At 44.1% G+C, this 21892-nt stretch overlaps 1 protein-coding gene across 13 annotated transcripts; it reads left to right on the plus strand.

Moving 5' to 3' along the window:
• The first annotated feature begins 233 nt into the window (after positions 1 to 233).
• On the plus strand, positions 234 to 21757 carry LOC311028399 (zinc finger MYM-type protein 4-like). 13 transcript variants are annotated; one of them, XM_084032948.1, is made up of 28 exons: positions 6243 to 6715; positions 8760 to 8882; positions 8958 to 9393; positions 10212 to 10373; positions 10653 to 10729; positions 13144 to 13293; positions 13418 to 13653; positions 13938 to 14136; positions 14554 to 14757; positions 14871 to 15027; positions 15129 to 15244; positions 15322 to 15504; positions 15687 to 15837; positions 15971 to 16143; positions 16233 to 16377; positions 16603 to 16719; positions 16810 to 16841; positions 17204 to 17348; positions 17589 to 17701; positions 17784 to 18009; positions 18132 to 18368; positions 18474 to 18583; positions 18743 to 18920; positions 19233 to 19384; positions 19617 to 19731; positions 19813 to 20067; positions 20261 to 20387; positions 20509 to 21757. In XM_084032948.1, the coding sequence occupies exons 1-28, from the start codon at positions 6407 to 6409 to the stop codon at positions 20753 to 20755; spliced, it is 4875 nt and encodes a 1624-aa protein (XP_083889074.1). In that variant the 5' UTR covers positions 6243 to 6406; the 3' UTR covers positions 20756 to 21757. The 13 variants fall into 13 exon arrangements, with proteins under 13 accessions (XP_083889072.1, XP_083889067.1, XP_083889071.1 ...); XM_084032940.1 differs by lacking the exon at positions 6243 to 6715 and adding an exon at positions 7495 to 7751; XM_084032938.1 differs by lacking the exon at positions 6243 to 6715 and adding exons at positions 7496 to 7751; positions 7968 to 8025 and having other exon boundaries at positions 8760 to 9393.
• Positions 21758 to 21892: the final 135 nt, after the last annotated feature.

The following is a 21892-nucleotide window of genomic DNA, read 5'->3' on the forward strand; positions in this document are numbered from 1 at the left end:
TTTATTGACAGAAATATAATCAATACAAAATACAAAGGCAGTTATTATAAATGTACTTTCAACTGTGGCAGGCTTCAGTCTGCTCCTCTTCTGGCTCACGACGCATGAACACTACGAGCCAATGAAACGCTTCGAAACATTTCGAAGCAAGGAAGCGCTTTAGTGCTCCGGTCACGTGACGCTGGTGTTTGATACAAGCTCCGACACGGCGGTTCGAACCACTCCGCTTCAGGAAGAGCGACACAAGCTCCAAAGCCTCCGTAGCGTTTGCCCATCACTAAAAACGAACGGCGGGGCAAACATGGTGATTCAGTGTGTGTTTCCCAAGTGTTTAAATAAAACCTACAAATGGGCACCGCAAAGTTTCCACCACTTCCCAGTGAGAGATCGAAAAAGGACTAAACTGTGGCTTCTAGCTACTGGGTTGGACCTAAACACACCGGTGGAGACTCTACGCAAGTGGAAAATCTGTAGCGATCATTTCAAACCAGCCGACCTGTCACCCACAAAGGAGAAGACGTTTCTGACAAATTATGCGGTGCCATCCGCCTTTCCAGGTGCAGCAACAGCCACAAGACAGGTTGGTAGTCTACTCAAGCTTGCCCCTTTCATGATGTTAGCCTACTGATATGTACATAGGTACATCCATAGTCTGCTGTTACAGTTGATTTGCCTCGGGTGCCCTGTGGAGTCGGTATGAGTGTTTTTAATGCCATGCTAACTAGAACCATTGACTTGCGCTAGCCATAGCACAGAGAACTCAGCAACTACAATAATTGAATGAAATGTCCTTAAAACGACTCCAACACACCGGTTGAGTTGGAAAATGGGTCTTATGTCCAAAATACCGAACTATCCCTTTAAATTTGTGTTGTTTTCCTTTGCAATAGAGCATTAAAGGAGAAATCCGGTCACTTTAACCCAATTTTCGTTGTCCCCAGGGTCATCCCGGACCCGACTTATTAGAAGCAAACACAACCTGACATAAATTGACTTGACCTAGCCTGAGATCTGTACCTGCCTGCCATCCTTCCATAATAGCTCCAATGCTAGTTTTATTTACTTTTCTGGGCTTCAGAAAATAATTCCAAGACCTGTGCAACACAGGTTGGGTCCGTGACACGACGGCGCTCGTTTAGCTCAAATAGTGTGGCGAAACGACATGAATATGTGTTTTTGCATGCAGTTACTCGGCTCAAATCACCCCGTAGACATGAGCAGTAGAGTGCCGGACTACGTTATAACATAGTGTAACGTGTGTGGTGGTTTGTGCAGTCTTTATGATAGAAAGAGCAGGATGGAGACGGGTAATTTTAATCAAGTAGCACTTTTACTTTCCGACCGCGTTTTCAGCCTCACAACAACAACTTTACTTCCTGTCCCTGACTCACATGTGACTCAGCTAACCAATCAGAAGCTAGAAGGACTTGAGCTAACTACGGCAAACCAAAAGGTACATTCAAGCACATTTACGGTAGCTGAAAAGATTTCAACATGAAAAAATATGCAAACTGCAGTCATAAAAACATTATATTGACTTTGCAAACATGTGTTTAATAAATTGACTCAAGAATGAACGATATTAATTAAAATGTACTTCTGATCTTTATAATAGCGACGTTTGCTTACAGCTAAACAGCAGCCCATAGCCAGAACAATGCAAGTCTCGCGCGAGTTCCCGTCTGACGTCCTCACTCTGGAGCCGTTTTCAAGCCAGTGCAGTGACAAACTTCTTTCTATCGAGGAATGCCGTCATGTCCATATCAGTGTAACTACACAGTAAGATTGCCTAGCCTGTGTGAGAGTTGAACAACAAATCTCGCGTTGTCTCGGTAGGCTGGTTGTGTTGATCTCACTGGTGGGAGTCGCGTGTGCATACTGCAGGGTGAGATCGAGCAAGAGCTTTTGAAAGAGTAATACGTCTGTGATCTTATCACTGGGAAATGGTTCGCGCGTGTGCATTTCCCAATTGCACAAACCGAATGACGAAATACACGGCGCTGAGCTTTCACCGGCTACCATACAAAAACACGGGTATATTGAAGCTGTGGCTGGTCGCACTGCAACTGGATGTAAACACTCGGAAACGTGACCTGCGTCTGATGGACAAGCGTGTTTGCGGCGAACATTTTGACGTCGAGGACTACAAAGATAATGTGGATAAAAGGCAGCACAGATATCTGAAGCCGAATGTTTTTCCACGACCAGCTGCAGACACCACTGAGGTAGGCATGTTTCTATCGTCTTTACACGTCTAGCATAGGGCCACTGACTCTGAATGTGCTGTTTGACAGAAGTTTATAAATAAATTATAAATTCAGCGAAACTTTTTTTCGTACTCTCGCGTGGAACTCGCGGGGCGGAAACAGCTGTGTTCGCCGCCGTTACTGAGCAGGATGCATGGTTGAGAGATGGTCAGACACGTTGAGTTGAAAGGCACTTCTGTTTCAAGGAGTTACTTTGTGGGGGTTGAATGGTAGGACAAGATGGCACCCATTTGTATATATCCAGGCTGCGGTCTAAAAGCTAAAAGGTACAACCCGGAGAGTTTCCATTGTCTGCCGTTTCGCTACAATGACCCGGAGCTCATACGACAGTGGCTTGTTGCTCTCGACATAGACATCACAACGCCGATCCACGCGCTGAGGAATAATCAGTACCGCGTCTGTAGCAGACACTTCGACAAAGACGACTTCAAGGATTCCACGCGCGCCAAGGACCCCCAAAACCCCCAGAAAAGATCCATGAAAAGGACCGCTGTTCCGCGAGGAATTCGGAGTTCTGAAGGGGACGAACGTTTCCGGAGAGACGGAAGTGGCGTCTACGCTGCGGTAGAGTTAGCAGCGGAGGATAGAAGCTATCAGGCAAGTGTTCCTTTTAAATAAACCCCCTGGCGTGCTTACAAACGTTCACTGCCTCGTTTTGCGAGTACAGACCCTATGTGTACTACTGCGGAAGTTTGGTAACATTCCATGCTCTATTAGTGGGGTAATTGATATCTTGACCAATGTTGACCATCGCTAAAATGCTTCTGAGGTGGTATTTGGCTGGATGTCATTGGTGGAAATTACCCTAGGGTGCATTTTACTCCGAACCATCACTTTAAAGGAGTCATCACCAGGAAATCGCAATTTCTCTTGTTAAAACATGCATATCTGTGTTTGACCTCAGTTGAAACTTGCCTGAAAGGCTGGAGTTTGAAAGTGGCGCCGTTTTTTCGCTTCTGCTCTTTTTCCGAACAGGAATAGCACACAAGGGTGTGCATTCCTAAAGCACGAGATTTTGATTCTGCGCCTACGGTGACGTCACCGTGGAGGCTACTTGCATAAGCCCACCCCTCTTTCACCACCCAACCCCGCCCCGTCCGCTACCTGAAATCGCCGAAGCGCCGCCATTAGAGAACAGCAAGATGTCAAAACGTCGTTCACATGTAAAGTGCGCGGTGGTTGGTTGCCACAATCAACATCCAAGTATTTTTAATATCCCTGCGTCGGCAGATCAATCCACCAGGGACCAGTGGGTCAATTTTATATACAACGGCAATGTTCCTGGGACCCTCCCTGCCGCTCTTCATGTCTGTGGTAAACACTTTACCACAGACTCCTTCACGAACCTGGGCCAGTATCAGGCACAGCTGGCTACAGCGCTACGGCTAAAAAAGGGGGCGATTCCGACCATCAGGGACACACCTGCAACGCAGTCGGTAAGTGTTGTGTAAGATTATGCTTTATAATGTCTGAGACCCTGAAGTGACGGTATACCGCTGTCTGTTTGGCAGAAAGGGCACCAGCTAACTGCTAATCGTGCTAACACTAGATGCTAACGGGACTAGTATAAACTATATGAACCCCGTATTTTCCGCGGTGCGTCTGCGGTTTGCACCCCGGGTTGGGGGCGATTTCATGCCTGAATTCCGTAAGGTTCGTCATTTAGTGTGTGCGCCATGACAGGGGGCTGTTTATGTTTTGGAGTCTGCATGCAGGCAAGCCCCCCCCCCCCCCCCCCCGGCTCTGTCCTTCCTGCGGCGAATCAACGCGCGCCTCATTACATATTATACAATGCACATCCGGACCAGTCAAAACCTCGCGCGTAATCTCGCGTGATAAAATCGCGGTACGAAAAAGTGTCAGAACAAGCTCAATGTTTGATTAAAATTTTTTTTTTTTTTTCTAATAAGTTTTACGAATTGATCCAAAGCGATCCAAGGGGGGCTGGATACGTATACAACCAGGTTATGACTCCTTTAAACAAAGAGCTTGTTCACTAAAAAGACCTGTTTGTCTGACACAATAACAATATTTGTTTCCCAACAAATTTCTTAAAGGAAAACACCACCGCATTTCCATACTGAACTATGTTCTGCCCTGATCTTAGACGAGGTGGTACATACCTCCCTCCCCTCTGCGCGTGCACCCAACGGCTCTTGCGCGCGCTCCACGCAGCGCTAATTTGCTAGCATGTAGCTTGTCCCAGTATATTCCTTAGGATCCAAAGGGGGGGGTGAAGTTAGACGCGACCAAGCACTTCCACGTTGTCCATATTTAAATACGGTTACGTGAGTAGTTACACGGCCCAAGTTTGGTTACACAAAATGAAACATGCCAATTTTTCTAAGCGGATAACAAGGATAACTAGATAATGTATGGCGGAATAACAGCTGGAAGCACTTCGACGTCGGCGCAGTAATATCATCACTCCGCTCCCCCTCTTACTTCCGTCCATAGAACATACGTGACCTGCACGCCGTCGCCTGCACTACCTGTAGTAGTTTGTGCACAGTTGAGGAAGCATCAAACATCATGGTTATAACGTGCATCGTACGGGGTTGTGAAAACAAGAGGGTATATAGTCCCATCATGTTTCACAGAATTCCGACTCACCACAGACGGCGGAAAGTTTGGTTAGCTGCTTTGAACATCGATCCAACAACACCGGTGGAGATTCTGAAGCACTGGCGTGTTTGCTCCGAACATTTTACAAAGGTGGACTATAAATCCTCGGGATTACGCCTAAAGGATAAAGCCACGCCGACGTTCCTGAAATCACGTTCACAACTAAGTGGATCATCATTTAATGCTGTAAGTGTCCATATGCATGGTATTTGGTTGGTCTGGAAGTGGCAATAACGTTAGCTGTATCAGGTTAGCACGACTAACTTCACTGCGAAATCAGTGCTCTTCTGAGACTTGCAATAAGAAATGACTGGGGAGGGGGATAGTAAGAGGGGGCCAAGCTACATGCTAGCAAATTAGCGCTGCGTGGAGTGCGCGCAAGAGCCATTGAGTGCACGCGCACAGAGGAGAGGGAGGTATGTATCACCTCGTCTAAGATCAGGGCAGAACATAGTTCAGTGTGGAAATGCGGTGGTGTTTTCCTTTAAGAAATTTAAGTATGAGTGTAAGTTTGGCGGAAATTCTGAGTGATATGAAAATTACATATCCTGGCCAAAATCATTGCAGTTCACAATATTATACTGATAATAATAAAAAATATTATGCTAAAATGGCACTTAAAGTGTAAGTTTGGCAAAAATGAAAATAAAGCTATTTTCTGAATGAAAATACATCAACTAAGCCGTGGAGGAAGCACAACCGCCACCTACTGGACAGGAAAGAAACAGCCTGTTTCTTTTGAAAACGTAAGCACACAGCTTCCCAAGTGACCTGACAATGAAAAGTCATGATGCTTTGCCTCACTTATGGAATGTGTGTATTTTCCACAATAGAGTAGTGTATATTTGACTGGTTTCTGGTGGACGACAGAGTGTGTTTGTGTCTTCCAGTTTCATTATCTTCCTGCCATAGTGACTTGTAGGTCAAGATGCTTCATTCTGAGTGATATGAAAATTACATATCCTGGCCAAAATCATTGCAGTTCACAATATTATACTGATAATAATAAAAAATATTATGCTAAAATGGCACTTAAAGTGTAAGTTTGGCGGAAATTGAAAATAAAGCTATTTTCTGAATGAAAATACATCAACTAAGCCGTGGAGGAAGTAATTTTCGCTCATCAGGCAGTTCAGAGCTAGCACGGGCGGGAGCTAGAGTCCAAAATCGCAAACAGTGGGTTAGCATGGGGCCAACAGCCACACGCTTTCAAAATCGCATTTTTAAACCACTAACATTGCTCAAAACAGCGCCAAACCTCGTCAGCAGCTTGCTCTGGGTGTCTACACATAAAACGAAGCACCAACAACTCAGTTCATGAACCCGAAGTTTATAACAGAAGACAGTTAAGAACACTCAGTTAAGAGCTAATTGCAGGAAGGGACAGTGATGCGCTGTCTAGTCCGGTCGGTGTTGGCTTACAGTGAGTAAAGTAAACGCTACGGACAGAAGGACTGTTAAACGACAATTAAATAAAGAAGAAGACGAAGACAAAGAAACACTAGAAAGACAGGATGGTTCGTGTGTGTTGCTTTCCCGGCTGCGAAAGTAAAATGAAAAGTTACAGCACAGAAAGTTTTCATAAGCTGCCATTGCGGTATGAGCGGTCTCTGGTGAATCCGTGGCTTGTTGTCCTGAATCTGGACATTGACACGCCAAGCGAGACGCTAAGGGCTATGGATTACCGTGTATGCAGTCTTCATTTTGATAAGGACGACTTCGTGTTCCCAAGAAGAGCTGCTGACCGAAAGAATCCACAGAGAAAACACCTGAAAAAGAGTGCTATTCCACGAGTGCTACCACTGCCTGCGGATAGATTGGAGGTAAATGTATTTCCTTATTTATCGTGTAATCGGTAATCGACACTTACGGACTATCCTTCGCGAGGAGCTGGCAGGGGTAGAATTGGTGAGTGTTCTTAACTGTCTTCTGTTATAAACTTCGGGTTCATGAACTGAGTTGTTGGTGCTTCGTTTTATGTGTAGACACCCAGAGCAAGCTGCTGACGAGGTTTGGCGCTGTTTTGAGCAATGTTAGTGGTTTAAAAATGCGATTTTGAAAGCGTGTGGCTGTAGGCCCCATGCTAACCCACTGTTTGCGATTTTGGACTCTAGCTCCCGCCCGTGCTAGCTCTGAACTGCGTGATGAGCGAAAAATTACTTCCTCCACGGCTTAGTTGATGTATTTTCATTCAGAAAATAGCTTTATTTTCTATTTCCGCCAAACTTACACTTTAAGTGCCATTTTAGCATAATATTTTTTATTATTATCAGTATAATATTGTGAACTGCAATGATTTTGGCCAGGATATGTAATTTTCATATCACTCAGAATGAAGCATCTTGACCTACAAGTCACTATGGCAGGAAGATAATGAAACTGGAAGACACAAACACACTCTGTCGTCCACCAGAAACCAGTCAAATATACACTACTCTATTGTGGAAAATACACACATTCAATAAGTGAGGCAAAGCATCATGACTTTTCATTGTCGGGTCACTTGGGAAGCTGTGTGCTTACGTTTTCAAAAGAAACAGGCTGTTTCTTTCCTGTCCAGTAGGTGGCGGTTGTGCTCCCCCAACCATGTCTGCCAACCGCCAGTAAAACTAACGAAGAAGAAGTAGACGAACTCTGGAGTCTGATACCAAATAGACTGCATGCAAGTGATGTAGTAAGGGACCACCTTCAAAGCGTTTGACGGCTGTAGAGTAGTTAAAGCTCTGAGACGCATTCGTTTGTTGCAAAAAAATCACGCATCAGGGTTTCCGAACAAACATGGCGGCTACGGCGGAAACTGGCAACGGACCCCAACTGCTGGCCACCAATCAAGTGTCGTCTGTGCAAGTCGCTGGCGCGGTAAATATTCTGCACGTTGTTGCGGATGTATACATTTCGTGTCGTGATACGAAGACTTTGGTATATCTAACTAAACAGCTACGTCATTTAAAATAAGCTTTGACGTGATACAGGCTAGCTAACCGCAGCGAGCTAACGTCCAGTCAGAGTTGTGCAGACTTGCTAGAGCTAGCGTTAGCTTAGCGGATGGTGAGCTAGTTCTTCTCTTGTTTACAGGTCATGTAATTAGTCAACATATAACATGGCTGAATCGAAGGAATCAACGCACACGGAGGTAATTACCCCCCCTCCCCCCCATATCTCCACGCTGACGTCACGTCGGAGCCGTTGGATACACGGCTGTGAAGCGCTCGCGCTAGTTGTTTACATTGGATGAGCAGTATTGCTATCAGAAACAAGCTAACTAGTCATATCCTCACGTCGTGTCTTGTTTGTTTAAACAAATGGAAGCTGACAGTGATACTAACATCATTTTATATATTTTCTGCAACCAGTACTTTCATGTAACTTTGTTTGTATACATGCATATAGCTATGGTTGACGCTACATGTATGCTAGCTTCATTGCAAAGTAAAGTAACGTTGTTTTTACTACGCTGGCATATTGTTGCAGGACTCGGACAATATGCAGAATGAGCCCTAAACCTGCACTTTCAGTCACAACAAAGGGCCTCAAATAAATGCCACTGTCAACTTCTCTTCAAACAAGTTGATGGAGATAGTGGACTAGAAAATGAACCTCTAATAGAAGGCTAATGTTATAAACATCTTTGTTTAATCATGCTGTGATTATTTGTGTCTAATCCAGCGCTGATTGATGAGGAATAAGGCAGAGCTGTCTACTTCAACAGCTATATCAGCATCAATATATGTAGAAGGTTTTTAAATCATATCTTAATTCTATACCAATATTTGCGGGTTGTTTGTTGGACTTCTTTTTCAATTGCACAAGAGAAAAATAAATATTGTGCCATTGTTCATAATGTAAATTGTTCATTGTCTTTAACAGGTAACAGAGGGGACAGATGGAGAGTCCATGGAAGTTGTTTCAAATCCCGGAGCATCAGCGGATGTTGGAGATGAAGAGTGTGTTAGCAAAGCTGCTAGTGAACTCTCTGAACATAAAGAGGAGGTAAACATTTGTGCTGCTGAAAAAGACATGGAAAGTGAAGAAGTTGATCATAAAGAAACTGAAACCCCATCACAGGTTCGTGGTGGGGAGGCGGGTGGCACCTCAGAGTCTGAAAATGTCGTGTGCGTAGAGGTGAAAACGGAGAAAGAGGAGTTGAAAGAAGAAGATGTGTCAGTAAAGGACAACGGCTTGGAGGACAGTCCTGCAGGACGTGATGCCAGAGAGGACACGCACATGCAGGAGACTTCTGCGGAGCTAACGGAAGCAGACATGAAGGAGGAAGCAGACGTGAAGGAGGACCCAGACATCGACACTAAGGAGGACATTGACACACAGCAGGAGAAGGAGGCTCCTGGCAGTACACTGAGGGTTTCTACAGCGGATGACCTGGATGAGATGATGGACATTGGTACAGTGGATCAGGTGGAACAGGAAGCTCAGATGAAAGAGGAGGAACAGAATAGTTCGTCGGACGTGGATTGCAGCCCTTCACCTTCTGCTTTAAATGCAGGTAAAGTTCAACATTTTCAACCCGCAAGATTGTAGAAAATGTTTTTTTTTTGTGGAAATCTAGGAGAACAAAGTAAACATGTCATTTGTAATTTCTGATGAATTATTAGGTCCTATAAGGTAAATATTTTCATGTGATTTTTATTGTGCAGGCCTCCTATTTTTTCATCACTGAAGTACGTCATATTCATGCAGTTTTACAAGTATAAGATCACAATAGTTGCTTATTAAAAGAGGACCTTCACTGCTGGTTCAAACTTGTATTTCAGGTTACTACTAGAACATGTTTACATGCTTTAATGCTCAACATCTCTGTTTGTCAGAAACCATAACCAGATACCAGGAGTTGTTCTCCTGAGGAATAGTGATAACATGAATATCAGACTCTTGTTCTTCAGCTCCTCTTCCTCTAGACGTCCAAACAAAGGATGTTTACATTTGTCTTCTCAACATGGAGACTCCACGCTCAGCTCCTCTCTTACTAGCTTTGTTTGAGGGCGGGACAAACTAGTGGCTGGACAGATGTTATGCTGATGTGTTACTTGATGACATCATCACTTTATGGAAGAAAAGGCCAGATTTGAATGGAGGTGTTTTCTCAGTTCAGGAGCAGAGTTTCTGTGGGGAAGAGTAGCTCTTTGGACGTGGTCTTTAGGTTTTGACAATCTGGAGACATTTTACATGAACGACGAGCTATAAACACATTAAAGAAAAGGGAGAAGTAGAAAAGCATAATAGGTCACCTGAAATGAAACATGCATTCTTAATTATGCCCTGTAGCATCCCATCAATTTCTGTATCTCAAATATTCGCTCACAGCCGCCGTGGCGGAGGACAGTAACTCTGTTGAGGAGGAAGCTGATGTGAAACCCACTGCGTTGCCACCGCCTGCAGAGGAGGGACAAGTGGAGGGCGTGAAAGTGGCTTTCAACTCGGTGCAGTCCAGCTTATCTCCATCGTCTGAAGCCACGGCCAGCGAGGGTGAGTCGCCTCAGACAGACATCCCACATGACCAATTTTACCAACCAGTCAAGTCTATAGATGATCAACTCCCTAAAGAAAGTCTTTTATAGTGTATTATGAGACTCTGCACAAAGGAAATCACTGACACGTTGTTAGATCTTGATTTTGTGTTCTGATGGTGCAACAGATGACAGGATGCTGTTTTTTATTTGTATGTCTCTGTTGCAATGGGTGATTATTTTCTGCATGTATTTGCTTATTCACAGATAAATTCACATGTTACCTATGTTTCTGTAGGAAGGGACAGCTCATCACCAGCGAGCATGATGAACGGGATGAAAGTAGTTAAGCTGTCGATAACGAGATTAGATCCTGTAAGTATTAGTAAGGTGGTCTGCTTCACCATGTCATTTAAAACAAGTACAGATAAGATTTGAAGAAGATGTGCACATGTGCGATAGTCACTTTGTAGAATGTGGTAAAAAAAATAGGGATGTCCCGATCCGATATTTGGATCGGATTGGCCGCCGATATTAGCAAAAAAAATGCATATCAATATCGGATCGGTCTGCATGGGAAAATCCTGATCTGGACTCCCGATCCAGTTTTTCCCCCAAAATCCGTTCTGCGTTTTCCAGCACACCTAGCGCACACCTAGCGACCTGTCCAGCATCCCCTAAACAACAACAAGACGGACTTGTCTGTGCATGTCCCACTAAGAATTTAAAGTTATCGATAAAAATGTCAGCTGTGTGGGATTATTTTCCCCTAAAAGACGAAGAGGCGGAGTGCAATACTTGCCACAATAAAGTCGAGCGTGGTGGTAAAGCGGAAAGATATTTTAATACGACCGACCTGATCAAGCATTTAGCGAAACACCACTAAAAACAACATGAAGAGTTTCTAAAGAAAACTGAAGACAAGAAAAAGAACGGTCCTACACAACCAACACTGGCAGAAACTTTTGCAAAGTGTGACAACACAGTGCCAAAGTCCAAGGAATAACAAGAGTCATTGCCGAGGAAATAATACTGGATGACGAGCCACTATCTCCCGTGAGTAAAGTCGGGTTTAGACGCATCATCGAATACCTTAAACCACGCTACAACATGCCCAGCCGCCATTACATCGTTGAGAAGACTATCCCCCAGATGCACAAAGATGTTAAAGGTTACCTTGACAAACAAGTGGAGAGTGCAAATGCACTTAGTTTCACAACGGATATCTGGAGCTGTGATCACCGCCCTTTGTCTTTATTGAGTTTAACTGTACACTGGATGGAGGGATTCAAACCATGAAGGCCACACTACTCGTTGCCGTTCACACACGTTTTTACCAGGTGGAACCTGAACCCCTCTACGCCGTGGCAACACTGCTCGATCCACGCTACAAAGACAAGTAAGTGCTTTATAATTATTTGGGCATGTTTTAAGCTTAAGTATAATATTATTGAAAATGTTTTACTGTACAGCCGGTATTTATTTCTTTGTCAGTACTTCAATATTCAATAACGATATTTCTTCCAGGTTCTTCACTAATGCAACCAACCTGGATCAGGCAAAGGAGGCACTAAAGGCAGAGGTGATGAAAATGAGCTGAAGAAGACCATGCCACCATCTGGAGAAGATGTGTCTGAGGCTGAGCCAGCAAGGCAAACACCAGGAATGGAGGCTGAAAGCTCAACCAGCAGCCTGGGCAGCTACCTCGACGAAATACTGGAGGAGAGCAGCACAGCAGTAGCGGGTCCGTCTGAGCAGCAGATCACCCCAGGGGCACTGATTCAGTTGGAGATCCTCTTGGACATAAGAACAATCCTTTTCATTACTGGAGAGACGATCAGGCTCGACTACCCACCCTGGCAGCAACAGCAGCCAAGTTCCTCTGTGCTCCTTGCACTAGTGTTGAGAGTGAGAGTCTTTTTAGCGCAGTCTCACTTATCATTGATTAGCACAGGAGCAGGCTGTTAAATGAGCATGTTGAAATGATCACCTTTGTGAAGAAGAATCCCCCCATCATGCTCAGACTGTAGCCAGGGCAAACAGTAGAAATTGAAGGGAGTGTGGAGATGGAGATGGAGCAGTAAAGTGTGGAGGAGATAGCAATACTGTAGAAGGCGTGACAGTTATTTGGGTTGTTATTCAGTGTGTGTGTGGTAATTTTACTATTTTCTACTCAGGTTTTGTGTGTGTTTTGCTTTTTTTTATACAGTTTACAATATTTGCACTGAAGGCTTTTAAGCCTTGGTTTACACTCTTGAGCAGAGCACGGATGCCAATTCAGTTTGTGTGTTTAATTGACTATTTATTATTTTGTCTATTTTGTGTTTATTTAACCCTTTTAAAAATGAACAGGTCAGCTTCTCATTACCAACCATTGTGGATTATTAAAACTAACCTAATTAAATTGGCTAGTTGTTCTTAAGAGTAAAACCCTTTTCAACATGAGTCTGACAACAAAATAAGTAAATATCTTTAAACTTTAATACATGCTCGGATCGGCCGATACTAAAAGCTACAATATTGGTATCGGATCAGAAGTGCAAAAAGCTGGATCGGGACATCCCTAGTAAAAAAAATAACTCTTCTGCTGCTCGATGCAAAGGAAAACTCATGATTCTCATGTCTGATGAAAGACCTACAGTCAGACCGGCCGCTCTACGTGGGAGGAGCCTCCTCCCAACCAGATAATTCCCCATAGCCGTGATCTTACCATTGAAGTTGAAATCTACGTCAGTAGATCCGTTACAAAGTCAGCATAACAACGCTTCTTTCTTTCCTGCCTGTCGTAGGAAACCTTATGCGCTGCTGCTCCGCCAATCAAGTCTCCTTCGCCACCTTTGGTCAAGGTGAAAGATGAGCCTATAGACGAAGAGTACGATCAAGCTATGATATCTTCTGCTTCGACAGCAAGTGTGAAAGATGAGCCCAATACAGCAAAGGTGAGCCCCTCTGAGACATGCTTTATGTTAATCCGACAGCCTCACAAAAGTCCTTTTTTTGCCTATTGTTAAATGAATCAATGATTCATTCAAGCGCCTCTGACCTCTATTCTGTAATTAACAGGAGGACTTGAGGATCGGATCGGTCTTCTCTGTGACCCCAGCTGCCGAGACGCATTCGCTGCCCATCGTCAACCCCTCATCCCTCCACATGTCCTGCTTCAACTGCAAGAAGAGCCTGATGAAAGGCCAGACGGCTTTCCAGAGGAAAGGCTCGCCGGCACTCTTCTGTTCCACCACCTGCCTCACCACGTCTCTCCCCTCCAAAGGAGCCAGTAAGATCTGTCACAACTGCCTAAAGTGAGTTCAGCAGCCGTCTGTTCCAAGTTGAGACTCTTTTGTAAGCTATTGATAGAAATAACCCAGTACCAAGTAGTAACGAAGCATCTCCAGTCACCTGAAACTGATCCTTTTTGTGGCCAGAGCTAGAAAATGTAGGGACTGATATTTGTACTTGTGTTGTAGAAGAATAGAAAAGATAGCCAGCCCTAATATTGAGAGCCTTTAGAGTAATTTACTGTGTAATTATAGATAAACCTTATGATGTGAAGTTTCATTTGGACCTGATATTGATGTCATCCCAGGTTGATAGTTCGGCCTCAGGACGTCATTCTGGCTCCAGATGTAAAAGGCACCATGAAGGACTTCTGCAGCCAGAACTGTCTGACCACCTTCAACTACAAGAAGAACATCCCCAACTTCAGGCTACCGGCCGCCACCAAAACACCACCAATACCGACAGGACCACAGTCGCGTTGCAGCATGTGCACCAGATACTGCATCGTAAGTCTAACAGTGTAGGGATGCAACCGCCGATGAGTTCAAGGGGATTTCTTTTGTTTTGTCAGATAATTTACAATGCTATAAAACATGGAAAAGCAGAAAATCCTCGCATTAGAATGACTGAAACTATTAATTTATTATCAAAAAAGTTGCAGTTTCATTCTGTCATTTATAACAATTTCAGGTCTAATCCAAAATATAATATTAAAACATAAAAAAACATGTTTTTTCCCCCCTTATAAACTGATGATGATTAATAATTAATTATTTTTTTCCCTGTATATCCTCTATATCTTATCGTACTAATCCTGTATTGCAAAATTTCCGTATATACACTATAAGTAATACACTCACGTTTTACCTTGCTCTCTTACATGAACTTAGAAATAACATACACTGATGTTTTGCTTCCTGCAGAGTAAACACGAGGTGATCCTGAGCGGCGCGGTCCATAAGCTCTGCAGTGACTCCTGCTTCAACCGTTTCCGTGCCGTCAACAACCTGGCCATGGCCGGCTGTGCCAACTGCGGCTCCTACTGCCACAGCAAACCGCTGATGCTGAAGATGGACGACAGCAACAAAACTCTGTGCAATGCAGAGTGTCTGGCAAAGTACAAAGAGGTATGAAAACACAATCAGGATGTTGTTGGGGTCAGACTGGTTCTCATGTATTCAGTGTTTGCGACGGGTCTGGTTGGGCATTCAACATTCTGTATGTTTTCATCTCATCCTAGACTACGAAGATAACGAAGCCTTGTACGATGTGTCGCACGACGCGGCTGCTGGTAGAAATGGTGGACAACAAGAACAGCGACGACTCTGTGAACCTCTTCTGTAGCAGCAGTTGTGTGATGGCGTTCAAGGTCCAGACTGTCAGTGCATCAGGTACAGGTAGCTTCATGACTGATTTCTGTATGTTGGCATTTATTAATTTACACTTGGACACTTTAAAAAAAGGAAAAGTTTCATATAAACGTATTGTTCTGTTCCAGGTGCTCGGTTGACTTGTGACAGCTGTGGGAAACACACGGTACCGGCCTACCACCTGGCCATGTCGGATACGTCCATCAGGAACTTCTGCACTCTGCCTTGTGTCATGACCTTTCAGGTAATGATGTTTGACACTCACGCATTCAACCTTTTCACAGTATATTCACTGAATGCATTGTTCTTTCTGTGCCATAGGACAAGTTCAAGAAGTCTCAGAAACAGGTGAATATTTTCACCAAGTTGCCAATCGGATCCAGTCAAATCCAGACCGGCACCTCTACCCAAACTCTGAGAGATTCCCCCAAAGGAGCACCGAAGCTGAGCTGCTCCCAGTGCACCCGCAACATAGCCTTTAAACCTGAACTCCTCACCATCAAGGTAACGTGTGTGTTTGTTCTTCTTATATTCCCAAAACGGCAGCCGGAGTTTTACATACCGAGTTGGAATAACTGTGGCTCTAAACAGTGTTTATTGCAAATACATCACATTGCGATGTAAATATGATTCATCGGTCAGCACTGGTTTAACGGTTATACATGTTTATTCTTCTGTGTGTGCAGGACAAGTTAGTTTTCTTCTGCTCGCTGGATTGTGCTCAAGAGTTCAAGAAGGACAACTTTGTGACGAACCTGTGTGAATACTGTAAGATTGAAAAGATCACCAGAGACGCAAAGAGAATTAACAACAAAGACTGCTTCTTCTGCAGCGACGGTAAGGAGACGGACAGAGATGAATACATATGCAAAATCCATTAAAGTGTGTTACGTGTGTGCTGCAAACCCTGCTTATTGGCTGCGGTTACACCCCCACATTACTTATGAACACCCCGGTGTCTTCCTCCCAGGCTGTAAGCTCCTCTTTAGACACGACCTGACTAAGAACTGGGGGAAACACTGTCACTCCTGCGTCTACTGCCACAGCATGTCCAAGAAGCTGGTGACGGCGCAGTACGGAGGCTCCACGGAGGAGTTCTGCTCCGAGGAGTGCCGGTCCAAATACACCATGCTCTTCTGCCATGTAAGCAAGCTACGATGCAGTCATTAAAAATCATAGTTGGACTACAAATGACAGCGATGATGATGTTAAATGTTAACTTCTTCTCTCAGGTTGCAAAGTGCAACATGTGCGGCCTCAAAGGGAAACTGAAACAGAGTCTTCCCATGCTGGGAGAGGTCAAACACTTCTGTGATCTGAGTTGTCTGCTACAGTTCTGCTGTCATAAAGTGGAGATGCAGGGCGAGGACATCGAAGGTGAGGTTTTATTTTCCTGCATTGTGCCTTTATAACCCTGACTTCCTAACCGTTGTACTTCCCTTTTGTGTCCTTGGTTTGAACCCTGAGTGACTGTGTTTTGGTTTCACATTTAATTATAGATGTATTATAGGAGCTGAGGTTGAATTTCCAAAATAAATAATAATAAAAAAACAAAAGTCACTTGTCACATTCAAGTTAATAAAAGTTGACTTGAATCTTCAGGTACAGGAGAGGCCACGCCTGTCATCGCCAATGTCATCTCGCTTGCAAGCCCTCCAACAGGGAAATCAAATACTTCCCTCAGAACTGTGCAGCAAAGTACCCAACACACAAACACAGGTATTTATGCACTATGTCAAACATGTATGTATGCTCAATCAATCAGCTGCTGGTGTTGACTGAAGGTTTATACTGTCATCGTCTCCACAGGCACACTCTTCCAATCAAAGAGCTCTGGACATGTAAGTTGTCTTGTTTTTCTTGTCCTTCAATAACTTATAAAAACAGTATCATTTGGTCACCAATTGTATTATTTACATTTCAAATAGTTTTGGTGTCCCCACAGTGTTACATGTCGGGGCAGAATACTGATGGAAACATTTTCCTCCAATTAATTTATTTGTGCACAGAATCCTTCAGCTCCTCAAATCTGCCATAAAAAGATGAAATGTTGATTCTTCCAATCGGTTCTCACTTTTAATAACTGAGGCTTTTGGAGCCTTTTGAGGCTGCAATTCATGAGGATCTCTGCAATTAGTTGTTATTCATGAGGTGAATTATTACTTGAGTTGTTACTATTTATGTCCTTTTGTCTGTTCTTTAGATCAGCATTCAGACGGATGCAATGAAATTTCCTCCTCCGTGTGCCCCTAAAATCCTGAAGAACAAGGCCGTTCTCTGCCGACCGCTAGTGCAGAACAAAGGGGTCTCCTGTAAAACACAGACCGTCGACGCCGAAGTACAGACGGGTAAGCACCCAGACAACAGTGTCTCTATGGCAACAACATCTCTCTACAGTCGCACAAGCAAATATTTTGTTTCTTTTTCCTCTTCAAAATATTGATATCTTGTTGTTTCGGGCCCACATATCCTTCTAGCCTGTGAAGTTTGTATTCTGTATTTACATATCTCTGCTATCTTATGTTGAAACATTTCCTTAGTTGTAAATCTTCACAACTGAAGAACGTTTATCATTTTCCCCTCTATAGATGACGCCTTCCCTAAAATCCTGGTGGTTCCCATCCCAGTGCCGGTGTATGTTCCCGTTCCCATGAACATGTACAGCCAGTGTACTCCTAAACCTATGGGCCTGCCGTTACCGGTATGTCAAACACTACAACCTCCTCTGGTTTTAGTTCAGCTTCCCGTTTGGTGTGAACACAGCATTACTCCGTCTACCACAGGTGCCTGTACCCATGTTCCTTCCTGTGACGATGGACAGCGCTGAACGCATCATGGAAACCATCCAGGAGATCAAGGAAAAGATCCCGTCGGACCCCTTCGAGGCAGAGCTCATCCTCATGGCTGAGATGGTTGCAGAACAAGACGAGAAGAACAACAAGGAGGCCAGACCAAAGGAGAAATCGGCAGGGAAAGAGAGGCAGAAACAAGAAGCAACCGCTCCAGATGGTAGAGAGAGAAAAATAAGCATGATTTTCAGAAATACAGGATATAAAAATCCTTCATTTATGCAGGGATTTATGCATGTTTTCATGTTTGTATGACGATTTCCTCTGGTGTTTCTTTTCCAGACCATGCCAGTAACTTCAGTGACGACTTGGACACGGACGACTTGGCCAGTTTCCTCAACAACTGGGAGGACGCCTCGTCTGACGCAGGCGTCAGGTCTCCCAGTCGACCGTACATTCAAGAAAAGCTCAACACGATTCTAGACATTCCAGTGGGCGTGACCAATGAGCCTTACCCCGAACCCCCACCTCCGGCTCCGGCTCCGCCTCCCATGGACGTCGAAGCTGACTTCGCCATCGGTGAGGAGATGAGATCAACATTTGACTTTTGTCCCTGCCTCGACCCGTGGTTTCGTTGAAGTGTTGTTGTTCTTGGTCTAATGTTTCATGCGGTGTCTTCACCAGAATCTCTGGAGAGGATGGCTCTGTTGAGAGAGGAGTCCCAGCGATCCCCGAGTCCTCTACCTGCCGCTGCAAGACGAAGACAAACGCCCAGGAAAGCCAGAGAAAAGAAGGTAACTGTCTGGGGAAACGACATAACATGCTGCTTGTACGTCTGACTGCTTTTGTTTATACTGGCAAGAAAGTTCTTAGTTAGGACACTGGGAATATGTAGGATGTCTCACCCCGATCACAACCATGATGCAACCTCCTCTCTCTCTCCGCTGTCTAAGGGCCGTAAGTCAAAGCGGATGTCGAAGACGGCTGAAGCGTCGGCTCAAAAAAGCGCGTCCAACAACGCGGTGGCTGTAGAAATGCCCAAACTGAAGAGTCAGTATGGAGTGGACGCCTGGAAGAGATGGATCCAGTGGAGGCAAGCTCAACCCAACCTGGAGAAGCCACGCTTCGGTTGTAAGTCTGGATGTTCATACAACAAACCAAAGCTCACCTGGATAATTCCTTAATTGTTACGTACTTATAGTTGACCAAATGGAAGATCATTTTAGTAAAAATCAAATCCATGAAACCACAAATGGGATGAAAATGCAAAGTCTTTTCCAAATAGAATCACAGGAAATTAAATCCACAATCTTGTTCAACACTTTCTTCTTCTCGAGTGTCGTGGAGTACATTTGTATAAAGTTTGACATTATTCAACAAAACAAACCATTTTGTACTTTTTTTATATATATATAATTTGGCCTCCTCGTGTCTTGATTTCAGCTCGTCCCATGGAGTTGAAGGAGGATGTTCTTCGCTGCACCACTGCTGAGCTGAGCTACGGCCTCTGTTGCTTCATCACGGAGGTGAAACGACCCAATGGAGAGCCGTACTCTCCCGACAGCCTGTTCTACCTCTGCCTCGGCATTCAACAGGTAGGACGTTTTTCAGACAGCAACACTAAACGTATAACAGTGTAGCTCACAGGTAACACAGTCTTATCAGGGCTGACGCATAGAGACAGACAACCATTCACACCTACGGGACATTTAGACTCATCAATGAACTTATAAAATAAAATAAGTGCATAAGCAAATAACCTACAGTGAGATAAGTGCCAGTTATTCTCATTTTTCTGATTGCATATTTGACGTTTTGTCTCTGTAGTACCTGTTTGAGAACGGCCGTGTGGAGAACATCTTCATGGATCGGTTCTACAACAAGTTCTCCACTGAGTTCAATAATATGCTGAGAGGTTTCAAACCCTCGATCACAGCAAGTGGTGAGTTAAACATTTGTAACTTTATTCTGTCTTAACGTTTTGCACGAACAAACCCACGTTTGACCAGATTTCCGTCTGCAGGCTACATCCACTCCCGCGTGGAGGAGGGCTTCCTGTGGGACTGTAAACAGTTGGGGGCGTACTCTCCCATCGTCCTCCTCAACACTCTGCTCTTCTTCTGCTGCAAGTACTTTGGTTTCACCACGGTGGAGCAGCACTGCCAGCTGTCCTTCGCCCACGTCATGCGCTGCACCAAAACCAACCAGAACAACACCAAGACCACCTTCCTGCGCTTCTACCCGCCGATATCCATCAGCGAGGCGGAGTCGAGTACCGGTAAGGCTGAGATCCAACGTGGTTATCCCTGCTAGAATGTGTCAACAGTCCTCTTAAATCACACAGTTTGTGCTTTTTATAGTTTTTGAGGAAGGCAAGCAGTTGGCATGCAGGAATATTTTGCAAAAGAACATTTCAGCTTTATCTGAGTTATATGTTAATTTGTAATGAAGTACATATACGTCATCTTCAGATCCAGAGGTTCCTGCAAAGAAGCGTAGGGAGGAGGAGACTAAAGAGGATATTCTGGAGATGATGGAGAACACGGAGAACCCTCTTCGCTGTCCAGTGAGACTCTACGAGTTCTACCTCTCCAAGTGGTAAGTGTAGTAAAGTACCACACTGTACTACTCACAGATACCAGAAACTGTTTCAATGTTCATGTGGGCACCTGACTGTTTGAAGATGGGTTTTAATGTGAGTTAAATGTCCTCCATCCAGCTCGGAGTCGGTCAAGCAGCGCACCAACCTGTTCTACCTTCACCCTGAACGCTGCTGCGTCCCGAACAGCCCCCTGTGGTTCTCCTCCACCCCTCTGGACAATGCCACCATGGAGGGCATGCTCATCCGCATCCTCACCATCAGAGAACTGCATCTCGGGACGAAGAAAGACGGAGGGGCGGCGCAGAAGACGTACGAGGATCCGCCATTTATACCTGACGAGGAGGAAGATGGGGATTCAGAGTGACGGAGAGCAGGAGTGACCTTTTTTTATTGATGTAGCAGCTTGCGGTGTAAATATTTGTAGATAAAGTGAAACGTTCATTTAAACATGGCCCAATAAACAGAAAAGGACAGATGAAATCTCCACAAAGTGCAAAGAAAGTCATACCTCCTAAACCACATGTTGTGTAGACACATAGCTGTCCTTCTGTCTGCTGAACGGTGTCTTCTCATGGATGATGCAACTTTTTCCTTCCTCATTAAGATTCATTTCTGGTGCAAATTGGACTTAAGTTTGTTATTTTTTTAATCCTTGTTTAAAAGAGCTATGATGGGAAAACTATTCTGATTTCTGTTGGTGTCGGTGAGTAAATGTCCAGAAGATGAACTGAAAAAAGCTGTCTGTGATGTAAAACATGATCAAGTTTGATTTTCAACAATGCATCAAAATACATTTTTTCCTGAGGAAAGTTATTGGAAATTTAGCAAATACACTTCTCATCAATTATTCCTAGAAGTGATAGGAAATACCATATTTGAGTACACTAAAATGTTACATGAGTTATGACTGTCCTGTCTGGGATGATCGATCATGCACAGGCTTCTACAACTTTACATGGTAAAATGTAAACGATTACCTGATAATCTGACTGAAATGTCTGGTCACTTGCTTGTGAGATTACAGATTGACGTTGTATGGGAGTAAAACAGAAACTTACTTTTCATCTTTAGAAATGGACAAATTGATTTGATGAGAATACAAAGTCACTGTTTAAACAGGCTGCTGGCTTACCTAAGATTGTTTTTGGGGGGGAAACAGCTACATTTACCCATTTTGTTCAACATTGAAATGAACAGAAGCATTTGGGTAATGCGTCTAATTATTATTTTTGCATAACCATAACCCCGGTGTAAAAAATAACTACAGGCCCTTCATGTATATCTTGGTTATATAAACTCACAGTCCTTAGTATGACTGCTGGTGTTCTGAGTATTTTCTATTGTATGTTGTTTTTCAATAAAAACATTGAAAAATTAAATTGTTTTATGAGAACAGACAGGGGGGGTTAAGTGGGCGTGGTCCTCGCATCAAGTCCATCCATCCACGACCGCCGATTGGCTGCTTCCAGAGTCAGTGATTGGCTGTTGTGGTTCCCGCGTG

Source organism: Eutrigla gurnardus, assembly GCF_963514095.1.
Source record: "Eutrigla gurnardus genome assembly, chromosome: 17".
NCBI classification, from domain to species: Eukaryota; Metazoa; Chordata; class Actinopteri; order Perciformes; family Triglidae; genus Eutrigla; species Eutrigla gurnardus.

Coding starts and splice junctions, on each gene's coding strand:
- LOC311028399 (XM_084032937.1), top strand. CDS start 6,407: ATGGTTCGTGTGTGTTGCTTTCCCGGCTGCGAAAGTAAAATGAAAAGT. Junction 10,374..10,652: donor TGAAGCCACGGCCAGCGAGG/GTGAGTCGCCTC, acceptor ATGTTTCTGTAG/GAAGGGACAGCTCATCACCA. Junction 14,758..14,870: donor GTCTGGCAAAGTACAAAGAG/GTATGAAAACAC, acceptor ATCTCATCCTAG/ACTACGAAGATAACGAAGCC.